This window comes from Amphibalanus amphitrite, unplaced genomic scaffold (assembly GCF_019059575.1).
Source record: "Amphibalanus amphitrite isolate SeventyFive unplaced genomic scaffold, NRLGWU_Aamphi_draft 000274F_arrow, whole genome shotgun sequence".
Lineage (NCBI taxonomy): Eukaryota > Metazoa > Arthropoda > Thecostraca > Balanomorpha > Balanidae > Amphibalanus > Amphibalanus amphitrite.
Window position 1 is genome coordinate 152,912 of NW_024881769.1, and position 21,147 is coordinate 174,058.

Here is a 21,147-nt window from a genome sequence, read left to right on the forward strand (position 1 = left end):
TACAAAAAATCCGAGATAGCAGTTTTTTAGCGCCGTTCATTCTGTGTCTACACCCGTTTTCAGATCGACTCTATCATAAAAACTGACGGCCTGACGGCTATTTCCCCCATTCCTTGCATTTCACAATGTTGGTGTATTTAAGAACAAAAATTGACCCCGTGCCACGGCACGTGCAATAGCACGTGCGCCACGTGACCACTGGTGCGACAAGCTGGACTCATCTGCTCACCGGCTGCATTGATTTGGTGTCGCTAGATGAAGTCGTTTCCGCGCCATAGGACCCCCAGTTGGACAATGTCGGATTTTCCCGGAGGTTACCCCATCAAACACGTTTGCACGTGGCACGTGCTTTTCAATCGCCCCATATCTGACCCATACCATGTGGTAGCCGACACCCCGGGGCACAACATATTGGAACATTTTCAAAATCTAACGTGGAAATTTTTTGCAAAATCGATTTGAAAATAATTTTTCGAAATCGCCATAGGCTCAACATGGGGTAACTGTCCGTCACGATTACCCGAAACTGTACCCTATGATTTTTAAATAATTACCCCCAGAAGGTGAGGTGCCAGCCCAAGAACTGACCCTAAAAAAGTGGACAAATATTACTGAACAGATTTTGCGCAAATCGCATTTTTAATTTTTCCCCATGTTAACCCTATGGGAAAATGCACGTGCCGATTACCCCAAAACGGGTTAATTATATTTCAAGCGACCGGTACCAGCCGGTAGCTCCCCCACACGGGACCAAACGCTGAAAATGGCAAGAAAATCTACCGAGCCGTTTCGGCGGCGATCAAAATGACCCAAATCGCGGCCGAAACGCTAAACACCCCCCTAGAGAGGTAGCTCAGGTTGGGATTTTCAATAGAAAATCACAATTCTAAAGAATAGTGATTGTTCTTAATTGAAAAGTCCCAACCTTCGGATAGGCCCGGGCAGCGCTTGTCGAACAGCACTGCGGATCCGAAGGTTGGGACTTTAATTGTGAAAAACCGCCCGCCCGCCCGCCACCAAACGCAAACACCGCAAAACGCGCAAAACGCACGCCTAAAACGCCAACGCAAACTTCGCAAACAAACAATCGCCCGCCCGCCGAAAACCGCAGAAAAAAAACGCACAAAATGCCGCAAAAAAACGCGCGTCCGCCGCAAAACACAAACACCGCAAAAAAACGCAAACACCGCCGCCGCAAAAAAAACGCCCGCATCGCCCGCCGCCAACCGCGAAACGCCGCAAAAAAAAACGGCCGCACGCCGCGAACCGCAAAACGCCGCAAAAACGGCCGCCCGCCGCAAACCGCTAAACGCCGCAAAAAAAACGACCGCCCGCCGCTAACCGCAAATAACGGCCGGCCGCCGGCAACCGCAAAACGCCGTAAAAAACGGCCGCCCGCCGCAAACCACAAAACGCCGCAAAAAACGGTCGCCCGCCGCAAACCGGAAAACGCCGCAAAAAACGGCCGCCCGCCGCAAACCGCCGCTAAAACGGCCGCCCGCCGCCAAACGCAAACAGCAAAAACACCCGCATCGCCCGCCCGCCCGCCGCCAAACACAAAAACCGCACAAAACGCAAACACCGCCGCAAAAAAAAAACGCCCGCAACGCACGCACGCCCGCCGCCAACCGCAAAACGCCGCAAAAAAACAGCCGCCCGCCGCCAAACGCAAACACCGCCAAAAACGCAAAAACGGCCGCCCGCCGTCAAACGCAAACCCCGAAAAAAACGCAAACACCGCCGCAAAAAACGCCCGCCGTAAGAAAAACGCTAACACTGACGCATTAAGACAAATATGGCGCCCTGCGGCAAATGTGGTGCAATCATATCTGCCGTTTAAGCAGCCATCCCTTAATTACAGCGCATCCTAATCGTCCAATGCTCGACAAAGTTACGCACATTCTGAGCTTTGCGGCAAAAATGGCGCTTTGAGACAAACGTGGCGCACTGCAACAAACATGGCGCATTCGTTCATGTCGCTTAACAATTCATCCACCCACCAAATTTGAACCAAATCGGACCATATTTGAGAAAGTTATGGACGTTTGAATATTTCACGATAAAATATCTCCGCAAAGGAGGAGCCCAGCTGAACACGTGTGCCACGTGACCACTGGTGATGAAAGCAGGACCTGTCCCCTCACCGACTGACCCAATTTAGTGTTCTTGGCTGGTTCTGTTTCCACGCTATACGGCCACCAGTTGGACAAAACACCATTATGTTGGAGGTACTCGGCTCAAACACGTGGCCACGTGGCACGTGCCAGACCTTTGACAGCTTAACGGCTCACGCCACGTCATGACCAATATAAGTGGCCATCGGCATGTAAAAGATGACCCCGGCCGGTGTCACCGTCTCTGAACAGTGGACGGCTAAACTTGAAAAATGGGAAAATTTAGGGAAATTTTACCTTTCGAATATAAAATTTCCCCAGAATTTTTAATTTTTCATTTTGCAAAAAATCCGAGATAGCAGTTTTTTAGGCCTTTTCATTTTGTGTCTATACCCGTTTTCAGATCGACCCTATGATAAAAACTGACGGCCTGACGGCCATTTCCCCCATTCCTTGCATTTAACAACGTTGGTGTATTTAAGCACAAAAATTGACCTCGTGCCACGGCACGTGCAATAGCACGTGCGCCACGTGACCACTAGTGGGACAAGCTGGACTCATCTGCTCACCGGCTGCACTTATTTGGTGTCGCTAGGTGGAGTGGTTTCCACGCCATAGGACTCCCAGTTGGCCAATGTCGGATTTTCCCGGAGGTTACCCCATCAAACACGTTTGCACGTGGCACGTGCTTTTCAATCGCCCCATATCTGACCCATACCATGTGGTAGCCGACACCCGGGGGCACAACATATTGGGATATTTTCAAAATCTAACGTGGAAATTTTTTGCAAAATCGATTTGAAAATAATTTTTCGAAATCGCCATAGGCTCAACATGGGGTAACTGTCCGTCACGATTACCCGAAACTGTACCCTATGATTTTTAAATAATTACCCCCAGAAGGTGAGGTGCCAGCCCAAGAACTGACCCTAAAAAAGTGGACAAATATTACTGAACAGATTTTGCGCAAATCGCATTTTTAATTTTTCCCCATGTTAACCCTATGGGAAAATGCACGTGCCGATTACCCCAAAACGGGTTAATTATATTTCAAGCGACCGGTACCAGCCGGTAGCTCCCCCACACGGGACCAAACGCTGAAAATGGCAAGAAAATCTACCGAGCCGTTTCGGCGGCGATCAAAATGACCCAAATCGCGGCAGAAACGCTAAACACCCCCCTAGAGAGGTAGCTCAGGTTGGGATTTTCAATAGAAAATCACAATTCTAAAGAATAGTGATTGTCTAATTGAAAAGTCCCAACCTTCGGATAGGCCCGGGCAGCGCTTATCGAACAGCACTGCGGATCCGAAGGTTGGGACTTTAATTGTGAAAAACCGCCCGCCCGCCGCAAAACGCAAACACCGCAAAACGCGCAAAACGCACGCCGAAAGCGCCAACGCAAACTTCGCAAAAAAACAATCGCACGCCCGCCGAAAACCGCAGAAAAAACGCACAAAATGCCGCAAAAAAAACGCGCGTCCGCCGCAAAACACAAACACCGCAAAAACGCAAACACCGCCGCCGCAAAAAAAACGCCCGCATCGCCCGCCGCCGACCGCGAAACGCCGCAAAAAACGGCCGCACGCCGCGAACCGCAAAACGCCGCAAAAACGGCCGCCCGCCGCAAACCACTAAACGCCGCAAAAAACGACCGCCCGCCGCTAACCGCAAATAACGGCCGGCCGCCGGCAACCGCAAAACGCCGTGAAAAACGGCCGCCCACCGCAAACCACAAAACGCCGCAAAAAACGGCCGCCCGCCGCAAACCGCAAAACGCCGCAAAAAACGGTCGCCCGCCGCAAACCGCCGCTAAAACGGCCGCCCGCCGCCAAACGCAAACAGCAAAAACACCCGCATCGCCCGCCCGCCCGCCGCCAAACACAAAAACCACAAAAAACGCAAACACTGCCGCAAAAAACGCCCGCAACGCACGCACGCCCGCCGCCAACCGCAAAACGCCGCAAAAAAACGACCTCCCGCCGCCAAACGCAACCACCGCCAAAAACGCAAAAACGGCCGCCCGCCGTCAAACGCAAACACCGAAAAAAACGCAAACACCGCCGCAAAAAAACGCCCGCCGTAGGCAAAACGCAAACACTGACGCATTAAGACAAATATGGCGCCATGCGGCAAATGTGGTGCATTCATATCTGCCGTTTAAGCAGCCATCCCTTAATTACAGCGCATCATAATCGTCCAATGTTCGACAAGGTTACGCACATTCTGCGCTTTGCGGCAAAAATGGCGCTTTGAGACAAACGTGGCGCACTGCAACAAACATGGCGCATTCGTTCATGTCGCTTAACAATTCATCCACCCACCAAATTCTAGCCCAATCGGACTTCAACTTACAAAGTTATGTACATTTGAACATTTCACTATAAAATATCTCCGCAACGGAGGTGCCCAGATTTGCACGTGTGCCACGTGACCACTGGTGGTGCAAGCAGGACTTGTCCCCTCACTGATTGCACCATTTCAGTGTTCCTGGCTTGTGCTGTTTTCGTGCTATAAGGCCACAAGTCGGCAAACACACGATAATCTGGGAGGTACGCGACTCAAACACGTGGCCACGTGGCACGTGCCGGACCTTTGATAGCTTCACCGTTCACACCACGTGATGACCCATCGACGTGGCCATCAGCATATAAAAGATGACCCCGGCCGGTGTCACCGTCCCTGAACAGTGGACGGCTGAAGTCGAAAAATGGGAAAATTTAGGGAAATTTCACCTTTCGAATATATAATTTCCCCAGAATTTCGAATTTTTCATTTTACAAAAAATCCGAGATAGCAGTTTTTTAGCCCCCTTCATTCTGTGCCTATACCCGTTTTCAGATCGACCCTATCATAAAAACAGACGGCCTGACGGCTATTTCCCCCATTCCTTGCATTTCACAATGCTAATATATTTAAGCACCAAAATTGATCCCGTGCCACGGCACGTGCAATAGCACGTGCGCCACGTTACCACTAGTGCGACAAGCTGGACTCATCTGCTCACCGGCTGCGTTGATTTGGTGTCGGTAGGTGGAGTGGTTTCCACGCCATAGGACCCCAAGTTGGCCAATGTCGGATTTTCCCGGAGGTTACCCCATCAAACACGTTTGCACGTGGCACGTGCTTTTCAATCGCCCCATATCTGACCCATACCATGTGGTAGCCGACACCCCGGTGCACAACATATTGAAACTTTTTCAAAATCTAACGTGGAAATTTTTTGCAAAATCGATTTGAAAATAATTTTTCGAATTCGCCATAGGCTCAACATGGGGTAACTGTTTGTGACGATTACCCGAAATTTTGTCAATTATATTTTAAATAATTACCACCGTCAGTTGGGGTGCCAGCCCGAGATCCGACCCTAAAAATATCAGCAAATATAATTGACGAAATTTTTCGCAAATCAAATTTCCAATTTTCCCCCATGTTAACCCTATGGGAAAATGCACGTGCCGATTACCCCAAAACGGGTTAATTATATTTCAAGCGACCGATGCCAGCCGGTAGCTCCCCGATACGGGACCAAACGCTGAAAATGGCAAGCAATTCTACCGTGCCGTTTTCGCGGGGATCAAAATGTCCCAATTTCCGGCAGAAACGCAAATGTCCCCCTAGAGAGGTAGCTCAGGTTGGGATTTTCAATAGAAAATCACAATTCTAAAGAATAGTGATTGTTCTTAATTGAAAAGTCCCAACCTTCGGATAGGCCCGGGCAGCGCTTATCGAACAGCACTGCGGATCCGAAGGTTGGGACTTTAATTGTGAAAAACCGCCCGCCCGCCGCAAAACGCAAACACCGCAAAACGCGCAAAACGCACGCCGAAAGCGCCAACGCAAACTTCGCAAAAAAACAATCGCACGCCCGCCGAAAACCGCAGAAAAAACGCACAAAATGCCGCAAAAAAAACGCGCGTCCGCCGCAAAACACAAACACCGCAAAAACGCAAACACCGCCGCCGCAAAAAAACGCCCGCATCGCCCGCCGCCGACCGCGAAACGCCGCAAAAAACGGCCGCACGCCGCGAACCGCAAAACGCCGCAAAAACGGCCGCCCGCCGCAAACCACTAAACGCCGCAAAAAACGACCGCCCGCCGCTAACCGCAAATAACGGCCGGCCGCCGGCAACCGCAAAACGCCGTGAAAAACGGCCGCCCACCGCAAACCACAAAACGCCGCAAAAAACGGCCGCCCGCCGCAAACCGCAAAACGCCGCAAAAAACGGTCGGCCGCCGCAAACCGCCGCTAAAACGGCCGCCCGCCGCCAAACGCAAACAGCAAAAACACCCGCATCGCCCGCCCGCCCGCCGCCAAACACAAAAACCACAAAAAACGCAAACACTGCCGCAAAAAACGCCCGCAACGCACGCACGCCCGCCGCCAACCGCAAAACGCCGCAAAAAACGACCTCCCGCCGCCAAACGCAACCACCGCCAAAAACGCAAAAACGGCCGCCCGCCGTCAAACGCAAACACCGAAAAAAACGCAAACACCGCCGCAAAAAAACGCCCGCCGTAGGCAAAACGCAAACACTGACGCATTAAGACAAATATGGCGCCATGCGGCAAATGTGGTGCATTCATATCTGCCGTTTAAGCAGCCATCCCTTAATTACAGCGCATCATAATCGTCCAATGTTCGACAAGGTTACGCACATTCTGCGCTTTGCGGCAAAAATGGCGCTTTGAGACAAACGTGGCGCACTGCAACAAACATGGCGCATTCGTTCATGTCGCTTAACAATTCATCCACCCACCAAATTCTAGCCCAATCGGACTTCAACTTACAAAGTTATGTACATTTGAACATTTCACTATAAAATATCTCCGCAACGGAGGTGCCCAGATTTGCACGTGTGCCACGTGACCACTGGTGGTGCAAGCAGGACTTGTCCCCTCACTGATTGCACCATTTCAGTGTTCCTGGCTTGTGCTGTTTTCGTGCTATAAGGCCACAAGTCGGCAAACACACGATAATCTGGGAGGTACGCGACTCAAACACGTGGCCACGTGGCACGTGCCGGACCTTTGATAGCTTCACCGTTCACACCACGTGATGACCCATCGACGTGGCCATCAGCATATAAAAGATGACCCCGGCCGGTGTCACCGTCCCTGAACAGTGGACGGCTGAAGTCGAAAAATGGGAAAATTTAGGGAAATTTCACCTTTCGAATATATAATTTCCCCAGAATTTCGAATTTTTCATTTTACAAAAAATCCGAGATAGCAGTTTTTTAGCCCCCTTCATTCTGTGCCTATACCCGTTTTCAGATCGACCCTATCATAAAAACAGACGGCCTGACGGCTATTTCCCCCATTCCTTGCATTTCACAATGCTAATATATTTAAGCACCAAAATTGATCCCGTGCCACGGCACGTGCAATAGCACGTGCGCCACGTTACCACTAGTGCGACAAGCTGGACTCATCTGCTCACCGGCTGCGTTGATTTGGTGTCGGTAGGTGGAGTGGTTTCCACGCCATAGGACCCCAAGTTGGCCAATGTCGGATTTTCCCGGAGGTTACCCCATCAAACACGTTTGCACGTGGCACGTGCTTTTCAATCGCCCCATATCTGACCCATACCATGTGGTAGCCGACACCCCGGTGCACAACATATTGAAACTTTTTCAAAATCTAACGTGGAAATTTTTTGCAAAATCGATTTGAAAATAATTTTTCGAATTCGCCATAGGCTCAACATGGGGTAACTGTTTGTGACGATTACCCGAAATTTTGTCAATTATATTTTAAATAATTACCACCGTCAGTTGGGGTGCCAGCCCGAGATCCGACCCTAAAAATATCAGCAAATATAATTGACGAAATTTTTCGCAAATCAAATTTCCAATTTTCCCCCATGTTAACCCTATGGGAAAATGCACGTGCCGATTACCCCAAAACGGGTTAATTATATTTCAAGCGACCGATGCCAGCCGGTAGCTCCCCGATACGGGACCAAACGCTGAAAATGGCAAGCAATTCTACCGTGCCGTTTTCGCGGGGATCAAAATGTCCCAATTTCCGGCAGAAACGCAAATGTCCCCCTAGAGAGGTAGCTCAGGTTGGGATTTTCAATAGAAAATCACAATTCTAAAGAATAGTGATTGTTCTTAATTGAAAAGTCCCAACCTTCGGATAGGCCCGGGCAGCGCTTATCGAACAGCACTGCGGATCCGAAGGTTGGGACTTTAATTGTGAAAAACCGCCCGCCCGCCGCAAAACGCAAACACCGCAAAACGCGCAAAACGCACGCCGAAAGCGCCAACGCAAACTTCGCAAAAAAACAATCGCACGCCCGCCGAAAACCGCAGAAAAAACGCACAAAATGCCGCAAAAAAACGCGCGTCCGCCGCAAAACACAAACACCGCAAAAACGCAAACACCGCCGCCGCAAAAAAACGCCCGCATCGCCCGCCGCCGACCGCGAAACGCCGCAAAAAACGGCCGCACGCCGCGAACCGCAAAACGCCGCAAAAACGGCAGCCCGCCGCAAACCACTAAACGCCGCAAAAAACGACCGCCCGCTGCTAACCGCAAATAACGGCCGGCCGCCGGCAACCGCAAAACGCCGTGAAAAACGGCCGCCCACCGCAAACCACAAAACGCCGCAAAAAACGGCCGCCCGCCGCAAACCGCAAAACGCCGCAAAAAACGGTCGCCCGCCGCAAACCGCCGCTAAAACGGCCGCCCGCCGCCAAACGCAAACAGCAAAAACACCCGCATCGCCCGCCCGCCCGCCGCCAAACACAAAAACCACAAAAAACGCAAACACTGCCGCAAAAAACGCCCGCAACGCACGCACGCCCGCCGCCAACCGCAAAACGCCGCAAAAAACGACCTCCCGCCGCCAAACGCAACCACCGCCAAAAACGCAAAAACGGCCGCCCGCCGTCAAACGCAAACACCGAAAAAAACGCAAACACCGCCGCAAAAAAACGCCCGCCGTAGGCAAAACGCAAACACTGACGCATTAAGACAAATATGGCGCCATGCGGCAAATGTGGTGCATTCATATCTGCCGTTTAAGCAGCCATCCCTTAATTACAGCGCATCATAATCGTCCAATGTTCGACAAGGTTACGCACATTCTGCGCTTTGCGGCAAAAATGGCGCTTTGAGACAAACGTGGCGCACTGCAACAAACATGGCGCATTCGTTCATGTCGCTTAACAATTCATCCACCCACCAAATTCTAGCCCAATCGGACTTCAACTTACAAAGTTATGTACATTTGAACATTTCACTATAAAATATCTCCGCAACGGAGGTGCCCAGATTTGCACGTGTGCCACGTGACCACTGGTGGTGCAAGCAGGACTTGTCCCCTCACTGATTGCACCATTTCAGTGTTCCTGGCTTGTGCTGTTTTCGTGCTATAAGGCCACAAGTCGGCAAACACACGATAATCTGGGAGGTACGCGACTCAAACACGTGGCCACGTGGCACGTGCCGGACCTTTGATAGCTTCACCGTTCACACCACGTGATGACCCATCGACGTGGCCATCAGCATATAAAAGATGACCCCGGCCGGTGTCACCGTCCCTGAACAGTGGACGGCTGAAGTCGAAAAATGGGAAAATTTAGGGAAATTTCACCTTTCGAATATATAATTTCCCCAGAATTTCGAATTTTTCATTTTACAAAAAATCCGAGATAGCAGTTTTTTAGCCCCCTTCATTCTGTGCCTATACCCGTTTTCAGATCGACCCTATCATAAAAACAGACGGCCTGACGGCTATTTCCCCCATTCCTTGCATTTCACAATGCTAATATATTTAAGCACCAAAATTGATCCCGTGCCACGGCACGTGCAATAGCACGTGCGCCACGTTACCACTAGTGCGACAAGCTGGACTCATCTGCTCACCGGCTGCGTTGATTTGGTGTCGGTAGGTGGAGTGGTTTCCACGCCATAGGACCCCAAGTTGGCCAATGTCGGATTTTCCCGGAGGTTACCCCATCAAACACGTTTGCACGTGGCACGTGCTTTTCAATCGCCCCATATCTGACCCATACCATGTGGTAGCCGACACCCCGGTGCACAACATATTGAAACTTTTTCAAAATCTAACGTGGAAATTTTTTGCAAAATCGATTTGAAAATAATTTTTCGAATTCGCCATAGGCTCAACATGGGGTAACTGTTTGTGACGATTACCCGAAATTTTGTCAATTATATTTTAAATAATTACCACCGTCAGTTGGGGTGCCAGCCCGAGATCCGACCCTAAAAATATCAGCAAATATAATTGACGAAATTTTTCGCAAATCAAATTTCCAATTTTCCCCCATGTTAACCCTATGGGAAAATGCACGTGCCGATTACCCCAAAACGGGTTAATTATATTTCAAGCGACCGATGCCAGCCGGTAGCTCCCCGATACGGGACCAAACGCTGAAAATGGCAAGCAATTCTACCGTGCCGTTTTCGCGGGGATCAAAATGTCCCAATTTCCGGCAGAAACGCAAATGTCCCCCTAGAGAGGTAGCTCAGGTTGGGATTTTCAATAGAAAATCACAATTCTAAAGAATAGTGATTGTTCTTAATTGAAAAGTCCCAACCTTCGGATAGGCCCGGGCAGCGCTTGTCGAACAGCTCTGCGGATCCGAAGGTTGGGACTTTAATTGTGAAAAACCGCCCGCCCGCCGCCAAACGCAAACACCGCAAAACGCACGCCCAAAACGCAAACGCAAACTTCGCAAAAAAACAATCGCCCGCCCGCCGAAAACCGCAGAAAAAAACGCAAAAAACGCCGCAAAAAAACGCCCGCCCGCCGCAAACCGCAACAATGCAAATAACGCCCGGCCGCCGTCAACCGCAAACGCCGCAAAAAAACGGCCGCCTGCCGCAAACCACAAAAAACGCCGCAAAAAACGGCCGCCCGCTGCAAACCGCCGCTAAAACGACCGCCCGCCGCAAACCGCTAAACGCCGCAAAAAACGACCGCCCGCCGCCCGCCGCTAACCGCAAATAACGGCCGCCCGCCGCAAACCACAAAACGCCGCAAAAAACGGCCGCCCGCCGCAAACCGCAAAACGCCACAAAAAAACGGCCGCCCGCCGCAAACCGCCGCCAAAACGGCCGCACGCCGCCAAACGCAAACAGAAAAAAAACACCCGCATCGCCCGCCCGCCCGCCGCCAAACACAAAAACCGCAAAAAACGCAAACACCGCCGCAAAAAACGCCCGCAACGCACGCCCGCACGCCGCCAACCGCAAACCGCTGCAAAAAACGGCCGCCCGCCGCCAAACGCAAACACCGCCAAAAACGCAAAAACGGCCGTCCGCCGTCAAACGCAAACACCGAAAAAAACGCAAACACCGCCGCAAAAAACGCCCGCCGTAGGCAAAACGCAAACACTGACGCATTAAGACAAATATGGCGCCCTGCGGCAAATGTGGTGCATTCATATCTGCCGTTTAAGCAGCCATCTCTTAATTACAGCGCATCCTAATCGTCCAATGTTCGACAAAGTTACGCACATTCTGCGCTTTGCGGCAAAAATGGCGCTTTGAGACAAACGTGGCGCACTGCAACAAACATGGCGCATTCGTTCATGTCGCTTAACAATTCATCCACCCACCAAATTCTAGCCCAATCGGACTTAAACTGAAAAAGTTATGTACATTTGAATATTTCACTATAAAATATCTCCGCAACGGAGGTGCCCATCTTCGCAAGTGTGCCACGTAACCACTGGTGGTGTAAGCAGGACTTGTCCCCTCGCCGGTTGCACCATTTCAGGCTTCCTGACTGGTGCTGTTTTCGTGCTATAACGCCACAAATCGGCAAACACACGATAATCTGGGAGGTACGCGACTCAAACACGTGGCCACGTGGCACGTGCCGGACCTCTGATAGCTTCACCGCTCACGCCATGTGATGACCCATCGACGTGGCCATCAGCATGTAAAAGATGACCCCGGCCGGTGTCACCGTCTCTGAACAGTGGACGGCTAAACTCGAAAAACGGGAAAATTTAGGGAAATTTCACCTTTCGAATATATAATTTCCCCAGAATTTTAAATTTTTCATTTTACAAAAAATCCGAGATAGCAGTTTTTTAGCCCTCTTCATTCTGTGCTTATACCCGTTTTCAGATCGACCCTATCATAAAAACTGACGGCCTGACGGCTATTTCCTCCATTCCTTGCATTTCACAATGCTAGTATATTTAAGCACCAAAATTGACCACGTGCCACGGCACGTGCAATAGCACGTGCGCCACGTGACCACTAGCGCGACAAGCTGGACTCATCTGCTCACCGGCTACACTGATTTGGTGTCGCTAGATGAAGTCGTTTCCGCGCCATAGAACCCCGAGTAGGCCAATGTCGGATTTTCCCAGAGGTTACCCCATCAAACACGTTTGCACGTGGCACGTGCTTTTCAATCGCCCCATATCTGACCCATACCATGTGGTAGCCGACACCCCGGGGCACAACATATTGGAACATTTTCAAAATCTAACGTGGAATTTTTTTGCAAAATCGATTTGAAAATAATTTTTCGAATTCGCCATAGGCTCAACATGGGGTAACTGTTTGTGACGATTACCCGAAATTTTGTCAATTATATTTTAAATAATTACCACCGTCAGTTGGGGTGCCAGCTCGAGATCCGACCCTAAAAATATCAGCAAATATAATTGACGAAATTTTTCGCAAATCGAATTTCCAATTTTCCCCCATGTTAACCCTATGGGAAAATGCACGTGCCGATTACCCCAAAACGGGTTAATTATATTTCAAGCGACCGATGCCAGCCGGTAGCTCCCCGATACGGGACCAAACGCTGAAAATGGCAAGAAATTCTACCGTGCCGTTTTCGCGGGGATCAAAATGTCCCAATTTCCGGCAGAAACGCAAATGTCCCCCTAGAGAGGTAGCTCAGGTTGGGATTTTCAATAGAAAATCACAATTCTAAAGAATAGTGATTGTTCTTAATTGAAAAGTCCCAACCTTCGGATACCCGGGCAGCGCTTGTCGAACAGCACTGCGGATCCGAAGGTTGGGACTTTAATTGTGAAAAACCGCCCGCGCCGCCAAACGCAAACACCGCAAAACGCGCAAAACGCACGCCTAAAACGCCAACGCAAACTTCGCAAAAAAACAATCGCCCGCCCGCCGAAAACCGCAGAAAAAAACGCACAAAATGCCGCAAAAAAAAAACGCGCGTCCGCCGCAAAACGCAAACACCGCAAACACCGCCGCCGCAAAAAAAACGCCCGCATCGCCCGCCGCCAACCGCGAAACGCCGCAAAAAACGGCCGCACGCCGCGAAGCGCAAAACGCCGCAAAAACGGCCGCCCGCCGCAAACCGCTAAACGCCGCAAAAAACGACCACCCGCCGCCCGCCGCTAACCCCAAATAACGGCCGGCCGCCGGCAACCGCAAAACGCCGTAAAAAACGGCCGCCCGCCGCAAACCACAAAACGCGGCAAAAAACGGCCGCCCGCCGCAAACCGCAAAGCGCCGCAAAAAACGGCCGCCCGCCGCAAACCGCCGCTAAAACGGCCGCCCACCGCCAAACGCAAACAGCAAAAACGCCCGCATCGCCCGCCCGCCCACCGCCAAGCATAAAAACCGCAAAAAACGCAAACACCGCTGCAAAAAAAAACGCCCGCAACGCACGCACGCCCACCGCCAACCGCAAAACGCCGCAAAAAACGGCCGCCCGCCGCCAAACGCAAACACCGCCAAAAACGCAAAAACGGCCGCCCGCCGTCAAACGCAAACACCGAAAAAAACGCAAACGCCGCCGCAAAAAACGCCCGCCGTAGGCAAAACGCAAACACTGACGCATTAAGACAAATATGGCGTCCTGCGGCAAATGTGGTGCATTAATATCTGCCGTATAAGCAGCCATCCCTTAATTACAGCGCATCCTAATCGTCCAATGATCGACAAAGTTACGCACATTCTGCGCTTTGCGGCAAAAATGGCGCTTTGAGACAAACGTGGCGCACTGCAACAAACATGGCGCATTCGTTCATGTCGCTTAACAATTCATCCACCCACTAAATTCTAGTCCAATCGGACATAAACTGACAAAGTTATGTTCATTTGAATAATTCACTATAAAATATCTCCGCAACGGAGGTGCCCGGATTTGCACGTGTGCCACGTGACCACCGGTGGTGTAAGCAGGACTTGTTCCCTCACTGAATGCACCATTTCAGGCTTCTTAACTGGTGCAGTTTACGTGCTATAAGGCCACAAATCGGCAAACACACGATAATCTGGGAGGTACGTGACTCAAACACGTGGCCACGTGGCAAATGCCGGACCTCTGATAGCTTCACCGTTCACGCCACGTGATGACCCATCGACGTGGCCATCAGCATGTAAAAGATGACCCCGGCCGGTGTCACCGTCTCTGAACAGTGGACGGCTAAACTCGAAAAACGGGAAAATTTAGGGAAATTTCACCTTTCGAACATATAATTCCCCCAGAATTTTCAATTTTTCATTTTACAAAAAATCCGAGATAGCAGTTTTTTAGCCCCCTTCATCCTGTGCCTATACCCGTTTTCAGATCGACCCTATCATAAAAACTGACGGCCTGACGACTATTTCCCCCATTCCTTGCATTTCAAAATGCTAGTATATTTAAGCACCAAAATTGACCCCGTGCCACGGCACGTGCAATAGCACGTGCGCCACGTGACCACTAGTGCGACAAGCTGGACTCATCTGCTCACGGGCTGCACTGATTTGGTGTCGCTAGCTGAAGTCGTTTCCGCGCCATAGAACCCCAAATAGGCCAATGTCGGATTTTCCCGGAGGTTACCCCATCAAACACGTTTGCACGTGGCACGTGCTTTTCAATCGCCCCATATCTGTCCCATACCATGTGGTAGCCGACCACCCGGGGCACAACATATTGGAACATTTTCAAAATCTAACGTGGAAATTTTTTGCAAAATCGATTTGAAAATAATTTTTCGAATTCGCCATAGGCTCAACATGGGGTAACTGTTTGTGACGATTACCCGAAATTTTGTCAATTATATTTTAAATAATTACCACCGTCAGTTGGGGTGCCTGCCCGAGATCCGACCCTAAAAATATCAACAAATATAATTGACGAAATTTTTCGCAAATCGAATTTCCAATTTTCCCCCATGTTAACCCTATGGGAAAATGCACGTGCCGATTACCCCAAAACGGGTTAATTATATTTCAAGCGACCGATGCCAGCCGGTAGCTCCCCGATACGGGACCAAACGCTGAAAATGGCAAGAAATTCTACCGTGCCGTTTTTGAGGGATTCAAAATGACCCAAATCGCGGCAGAAACGCTAAACACCCCCCTAGAGAGGTAGCTCAGGTTGGGATTTTCAATAGAAAATCACAATTCTAAAGAATAGTGATTGTCTAATTGAAAAGTCCCAACCTTCGGATAGGCCCGGGCAGCGCTTGTCGAACAGCACTGCGGATCCGAAGGTTGGGACTTTAATTGTGAAAAACCGCCCGCCCGCCGCCAAACGCAAAACCGCAAAACGACGCCTAAAACGCAAACGCAAACTTCGCAAAAAAAACAATCGCCCGCCCGCCAAAAACCGCAGAAAAAAACGCCGCAAAAAACGCCCGTCCGCCGCAAAACGCAAACACCGCCTCCGCAAAAAACGCATCGCCCGCCGCCAACCGCGCAACGCCGCAAAAAAACGGACGCCCGCCGCAAAACGCAAATTCGCAAATAACGGCCGGCCGCCGGCAACCGCAAAACGCCGCAAAAAACGGCCGCCCACCGCAAACCGCAAAACGCCGCAAAAAACGGCCGCCCGCCGCAAACCGCCGCAAAAAAACGGCCGCCCGCCGCAAACCGCAAAACGCCGCAAAAAAACGGCCACCCACCGCAAACCGCCGCTAAAACGGCCGCCCGCCGCCAAACGCAAACACCGCAAAAACACCCGCATCGCCCGCCCGCCCACCGCCAAACACAAAAACCGCAAACACCACCGCAAAAAAACGCCCGCAACGCACGCACGCCCGCTGCCAACCGCAAAACACCGCAAAAAACGGCCGCCCGCCGCCAAACGCAAACACCGCCAAAAACGCAAAAACGGCCGCCCGCCGTCAAACGCAAACCCCGAAAAAAACGCAAACGCCGCCGCAAAAAAACGCCCGCCGTAGGCAAAACGCAAACACTGACGCATTAAGACAAATATGGCGCCCTGCGGCAAATGTGGTGCATTCATATCTGCCGTTTAAGCAGCCATCCCTTAATTACAGCGCATCCTAATCGTCCAATGTTCGACAAAGTTAAGCACATTCTGCGCTTTGCGGCAAAAATGGCGCTTTGAGACAAACGTGGCGCACTGCAACAGACATGGCGCATTCGTTCATGTCGCTTAACAATTCATCCACCCACCAAATTCTAGCCCAATCGGACTTAAACTTACAAAGTTATGCACATTTGAATATTTCACTATAAAATATCTCCGCCACGAAGGTGCCCATCTTCACACGTGTGCCACGTAACCACTGGTGGTGTAAGCAGGACTTGTCCCCTCGCCGGTTGCACCATTTCAGGCTTCCTGACTGGTGCTGTTTTCGTGCTATAACGCCACAAATCGGCAAACACACGATAATCTGGGAGGTACGCGACTCAAACACGTGGCCACGTGGCACGTGCCGGACCTCTGATAGCTTCACCGCTCAGGCCACGTGATGACCCATCGACGTGGCCACCAGCATGTAAAAGATGACCCCGGCCGGTGTCACCGTCTCTGAACAGTGGACGGCTAAACTCGAAAAACGGGAAAATTTAGGGAAATTTCACCTTTCGAATATATAATTTCCCCAGAATTTTAAATTTTTCATTTTACAAAAAATCCGAGATAGCAGTTTTTTAGCCTCCTTCATTCTGTGCCTATACCCGTTTTCAGATCGACCCTATCATAAAAACTGACGGCCTGACGGCTATTTCCCCCATTCCTTGCATTTCACAATGCTAGTATATTTAAGCACCAAAATTGACCACGTGCCACGGCACGTGCAATTGCACGTGCGCCACGTGACCACTAGTGCGACAAGCTGGACTCATCTGCTCACCGGCTACACTGATTTGGTGTCGCTAGATGAAGTCGTTTCCGCGCCATAGAACCCCGAGTAGGCCAATGTCGGATTTTCCCGGAGGTTACCCCATCAAACACGTTTGCACGTGGCACGTGCTTTTCAATCGCCCCATATCTGACCCATACCACGTGGTAGCCAACACCCCGGTGCACAACATATTGGAACTTTTTCAAAATCTAACGTGGAAATTTTATGCAAAATCGATTTGAAAATAATTTTTCAAAATTGCCATAGGCTCAACATGGGGTAACTATCCGTCCCGATTACCCGAAACTGTACCCTATGATTTTTAAATAACTAACATCAAAAGGTGAGGTGCCTGGCCGAGATCCAATCCTAAAAATATCAGCAAATATAATTGACGAAATTTTTCGCAAATCGAATTTCCAATTTTCCCCCATGTTAACCCTATGGGAAAATGCACGTGCCGATTACCCCAAAACGGGTTAATTATATTTCAAGCGACCGATGCCAGCCGGTAGCTCCCCCACACGGGACCAAACGCTGAAAATAGCAAAAAATTCTACCGTGCCGTTTTCTTCCCTATCAAGATGACCAAAATCGCGGCAGAAACGCTAAACACCCCCCTAGAGAGGTAGCTCAGGTTGGGATTTTCAATAGAAAATCACAATTCTAAAGAATAGTGATTGTCTTAATTGAAAAGTCCCAACCTTCGGATACAGCACTGCGGATCCGAAGGTTGGGACTTTAATTGTGAAAAACCGCCCGCCCGCCGCAAAACGCAAAACCGCAAAAAACACGCCCAAAACGCCAACGCAAACTTCTAAAAAAAAAACAATCGCCCGCCCGCCGAAAACCGCAGAAAAAAAACGCAAAAAACGCCGCAAAAACGCCCGTCCGCCGCAAAACGCAAGCACCGCAAAAAACGCAAACACCGCCGCCACAAAAAACGCCCGCATCGCCCGCCGCCAACGGCGAAGCGCCGCAAAAAACGGCCGTCTGCCGCAAACCGCAACACCGCAATTAACGCCCGGCCGCCGGCAACCGCAAAACGCCGCAAAAAACGGCCGCCCGCCGCAAACCACAAAAAACGCCGCAAAAACGGCCGCCCGCCGCAAACCGCCGCTAAAACAGCCGCCCGCCGCCAAACGCAAGCACCGCAAAAACACCCGCATCGTCCGCCCGCCCGCCGCCAAACACAAAAACCGCAAAAAAACGCAAACACCGCCGAAAAAAACGCCCGCAAAGCACGCACGCCCGCCGCCAACCGCAAAACGCCGCAAAAAAAACGGCCGCCCGCCGCCAAACGCAAACGCCGCCAAAAACGCTAAAACGGCCGCCCGCCGTCAAACGCAAACACCGAAAAAAACGCAAACACCGACGCAAAAAACGCCCGCCGTAGGCAAAACACAAACACTGACGCATTAAGACAAATATGGCGCCCTGCGGCAAATGTGGTGCATTTATATCTGCCGTTTAAGCAGCCATCTCTTAATTACAGCGCATCCTAATTGTCCAATGTTCGACAAAGTTACGCACATTCTGCGCTTTGCGGCAAAAATGGCGCTTTGAGACAAACGTGGCGCTCTGCAACAAACATGGCGCATTCGTTCATGTCGCTTAACAATTCATCCACCCACCAAATTCTAGCCCAATCGGACTGAAACTGACAAAGTTATGTACATTTGAATATTTCACTATAAAATATCTCCGCAACGGAGGTGACCAAATTTGCACGTGTGCCACGTGACCACCGGTGGTGCAAGCAGGACTTGTCCCCTCACCGATTGTGCCCTTTCAGGCTTCCTGACTGGTGCTGTTTTCGTGCTATAAGGCCACAAGTCGGCAAACACACGATAATCTGGGAGGTACGTGACTCAAACACGTGGCCACGTGGCACGTGCCGGACCTCTGACAGCTTCACCGTTCACGCCACGTGATGACCCATCGACGTGGCCATTAGCATGTAAAAGATGACCCCGGCCGGTGTCATCGTCACTGAACAGTGGACGGCTAAACTTGAAAAACGGGAAAATTTAGGGAAATTTCACCTTTCTAATATATAATTTCCCTAGAATTTTAAATTTTTCGTTTTACAAAAAATCCGAGATAGCAGTTTTTTAGCGCCGTTCATTCTGTGTCTACACCCGTTTTCAGATCGACTCTATCATTAAAACTGACGGCCTGACGGCTATTTCCCCCATTCCTTGCATTTCACAATGTTGGTGTATTTAAGAACAAAAATTGACCCCGTGCCACGGCACGTGCAATAGCACGTGCGCCACGTGACCACTGGTGCGACAAGCTGGACTCATCTGCTCACCGGCTGCATTGATTTGGTGTCGCTAGATGAAGTCGTTTCCGCGCCATAGGACCCCCAGTTGGACAATGTCGGATTTTCCCGGAGGTTACCCCATCAAACACGTTTGCACGTGGCACGTGCTTTTCAATCGCCCCATATCTGACCCATACCATGTGGTAGCCGACACCCCGGGGCACAACATATTGGAACATTTTCAAAATCTAACGTGGAAATTTTTTGCAAAATCGATTTGAAAATAATTTTTCGAAATCGCCATAGGCTCAACATGGGGTAACTGTCCGTCACGATTACCCGAAACTGTACCCTATGATTTTTAAATAATTACCCCCAGAAGGTGAGGTGCCAGCCCAAGAACTGACCCTAAAAAAGTGGACAAATATTACTGAACAGATTTTGCGCAAATCGCATTTTTAATTTTTCCCCATGTTAACCCTATGGGAAAATGCACGTGCCGATTACCCCAAAACGGGTTAATTATATTTCAAGCGACCGGTACCAGCCGGTAGCTCCCCCACACGGGACCAAACGCTGAAAATGGCAAGAAAATCTACCGAGCCGTTTCGGCGGCGATCAAAATGACCCAAATCGCGGCAGAAACGCTAAACACCCCCCTAGAGAGGTAGCTCAGGTTGGGATTTTCAATAGAAAATCACAATTCTAAAGAATAGTGATTGTTCTTAATTGAAAAGTCCCAACCTTCGGATATTTATTCACTTTCGATGATAACACAAAAGCAAATATTCTAAATAGCCATTTGGCTATTTAGCTATTTAGAATGGCTATTTAGAATATTTGCTTTTGTGTTATCATCGAAAGTGAATAAATATCACAATGTCTGACACGATACGATGGCTGGCTTCATAGAAAGGCCGACTGAGCAAGGAGACTGAGACTGGGTGGTGTCGAATCAGGACTGGGGTAGGCTGTTGGGGCATTTAGCGGTGGCGTGATGTAAAACACTGACTTTGGGACCAAAGAATACCATCCAACATGCGTGGCCTTTCATAATCCGTATTATAAGAAAAGCTATCAAATACGTTTCAAAATAACGGTCATGCTAGGAATCAAAGAAAAAATCATCCAGGCCCTGTAATATCTCGCCCGCTCACCTGGCAGCGACTGCTGGTTCCTGTGTCGGTAGTTCATCCAGCCGCTCACAGATGGCGCCTCGTTAACGTCACTCCACCGGTAGTCGACAATGTCCACCGCGGACTTCAGCCTGCGGACATTACATTCGTGTCCTAGTAACCTAGTTTAATTACCGTCAACCTGGTTCTACTGCTCATCTTATTTCGTTACAGGTCAAATTAACACAATTAGGAGCTGAAACCTAATGCCTCGCATACGAAGAACAATGGCATGCTGCCATAAATCTCCGATTTGTCACCAAATCACCCACCTGTCGCCGGCTTTGACCGTTTGCGCCAGTGATTCTGTGACGGCCGAGAAGGCCGAGCTCAGACCGGCCTTGATGTGCTGCTCCGCCCGGACCAGGATAGCCTCCCGCGGAAACAGCTCCCAGATACTGACACAGAGTGGAGGTATGTTATATTTTTCAACTGAGCAGCAAGTGTGCCCTATCGCTTCCTTCCCAGCTGTTCTTTTATAGTTATTAGGCCTACCTGTTAGGTCCCACAGTCACATATCTACTTTAT

At 50.2% G+C, this 21,147-nt stretch overlaps 1 protein-coding gene across 3 annotated transcripts in view; it reads right to left on the reverse strand.

The window, feature by feature from the left end:
• Positions 1-21,147, reverse strand: part of LOC122387126 (conserved oligomeric Golgi complex subunit 1-like) — a 73,924-nt gene that overhangs the window by 47,344 nt on the left and 5,433 nt on the right. For all 3 annotated transcript variants that reach the window (XM_043377012.1, XM_043377013.1, XM_043377014.1), the window contains exons 10-11: positions 20,892-21,017; positions 20,602-20,711 (exon numbers count right to left, since the gene is read on the reverse strand). In XM_043377012.1, coding sequence (XP_043232947.1) covers positions 20,602-20,711; positions 20,892-21,017 — 236 coding nt within the window. The remainder of the gene's footprint in view (positions 1-20,601; positions 20,712-20,891; positions 21,018-21,147) is intronic.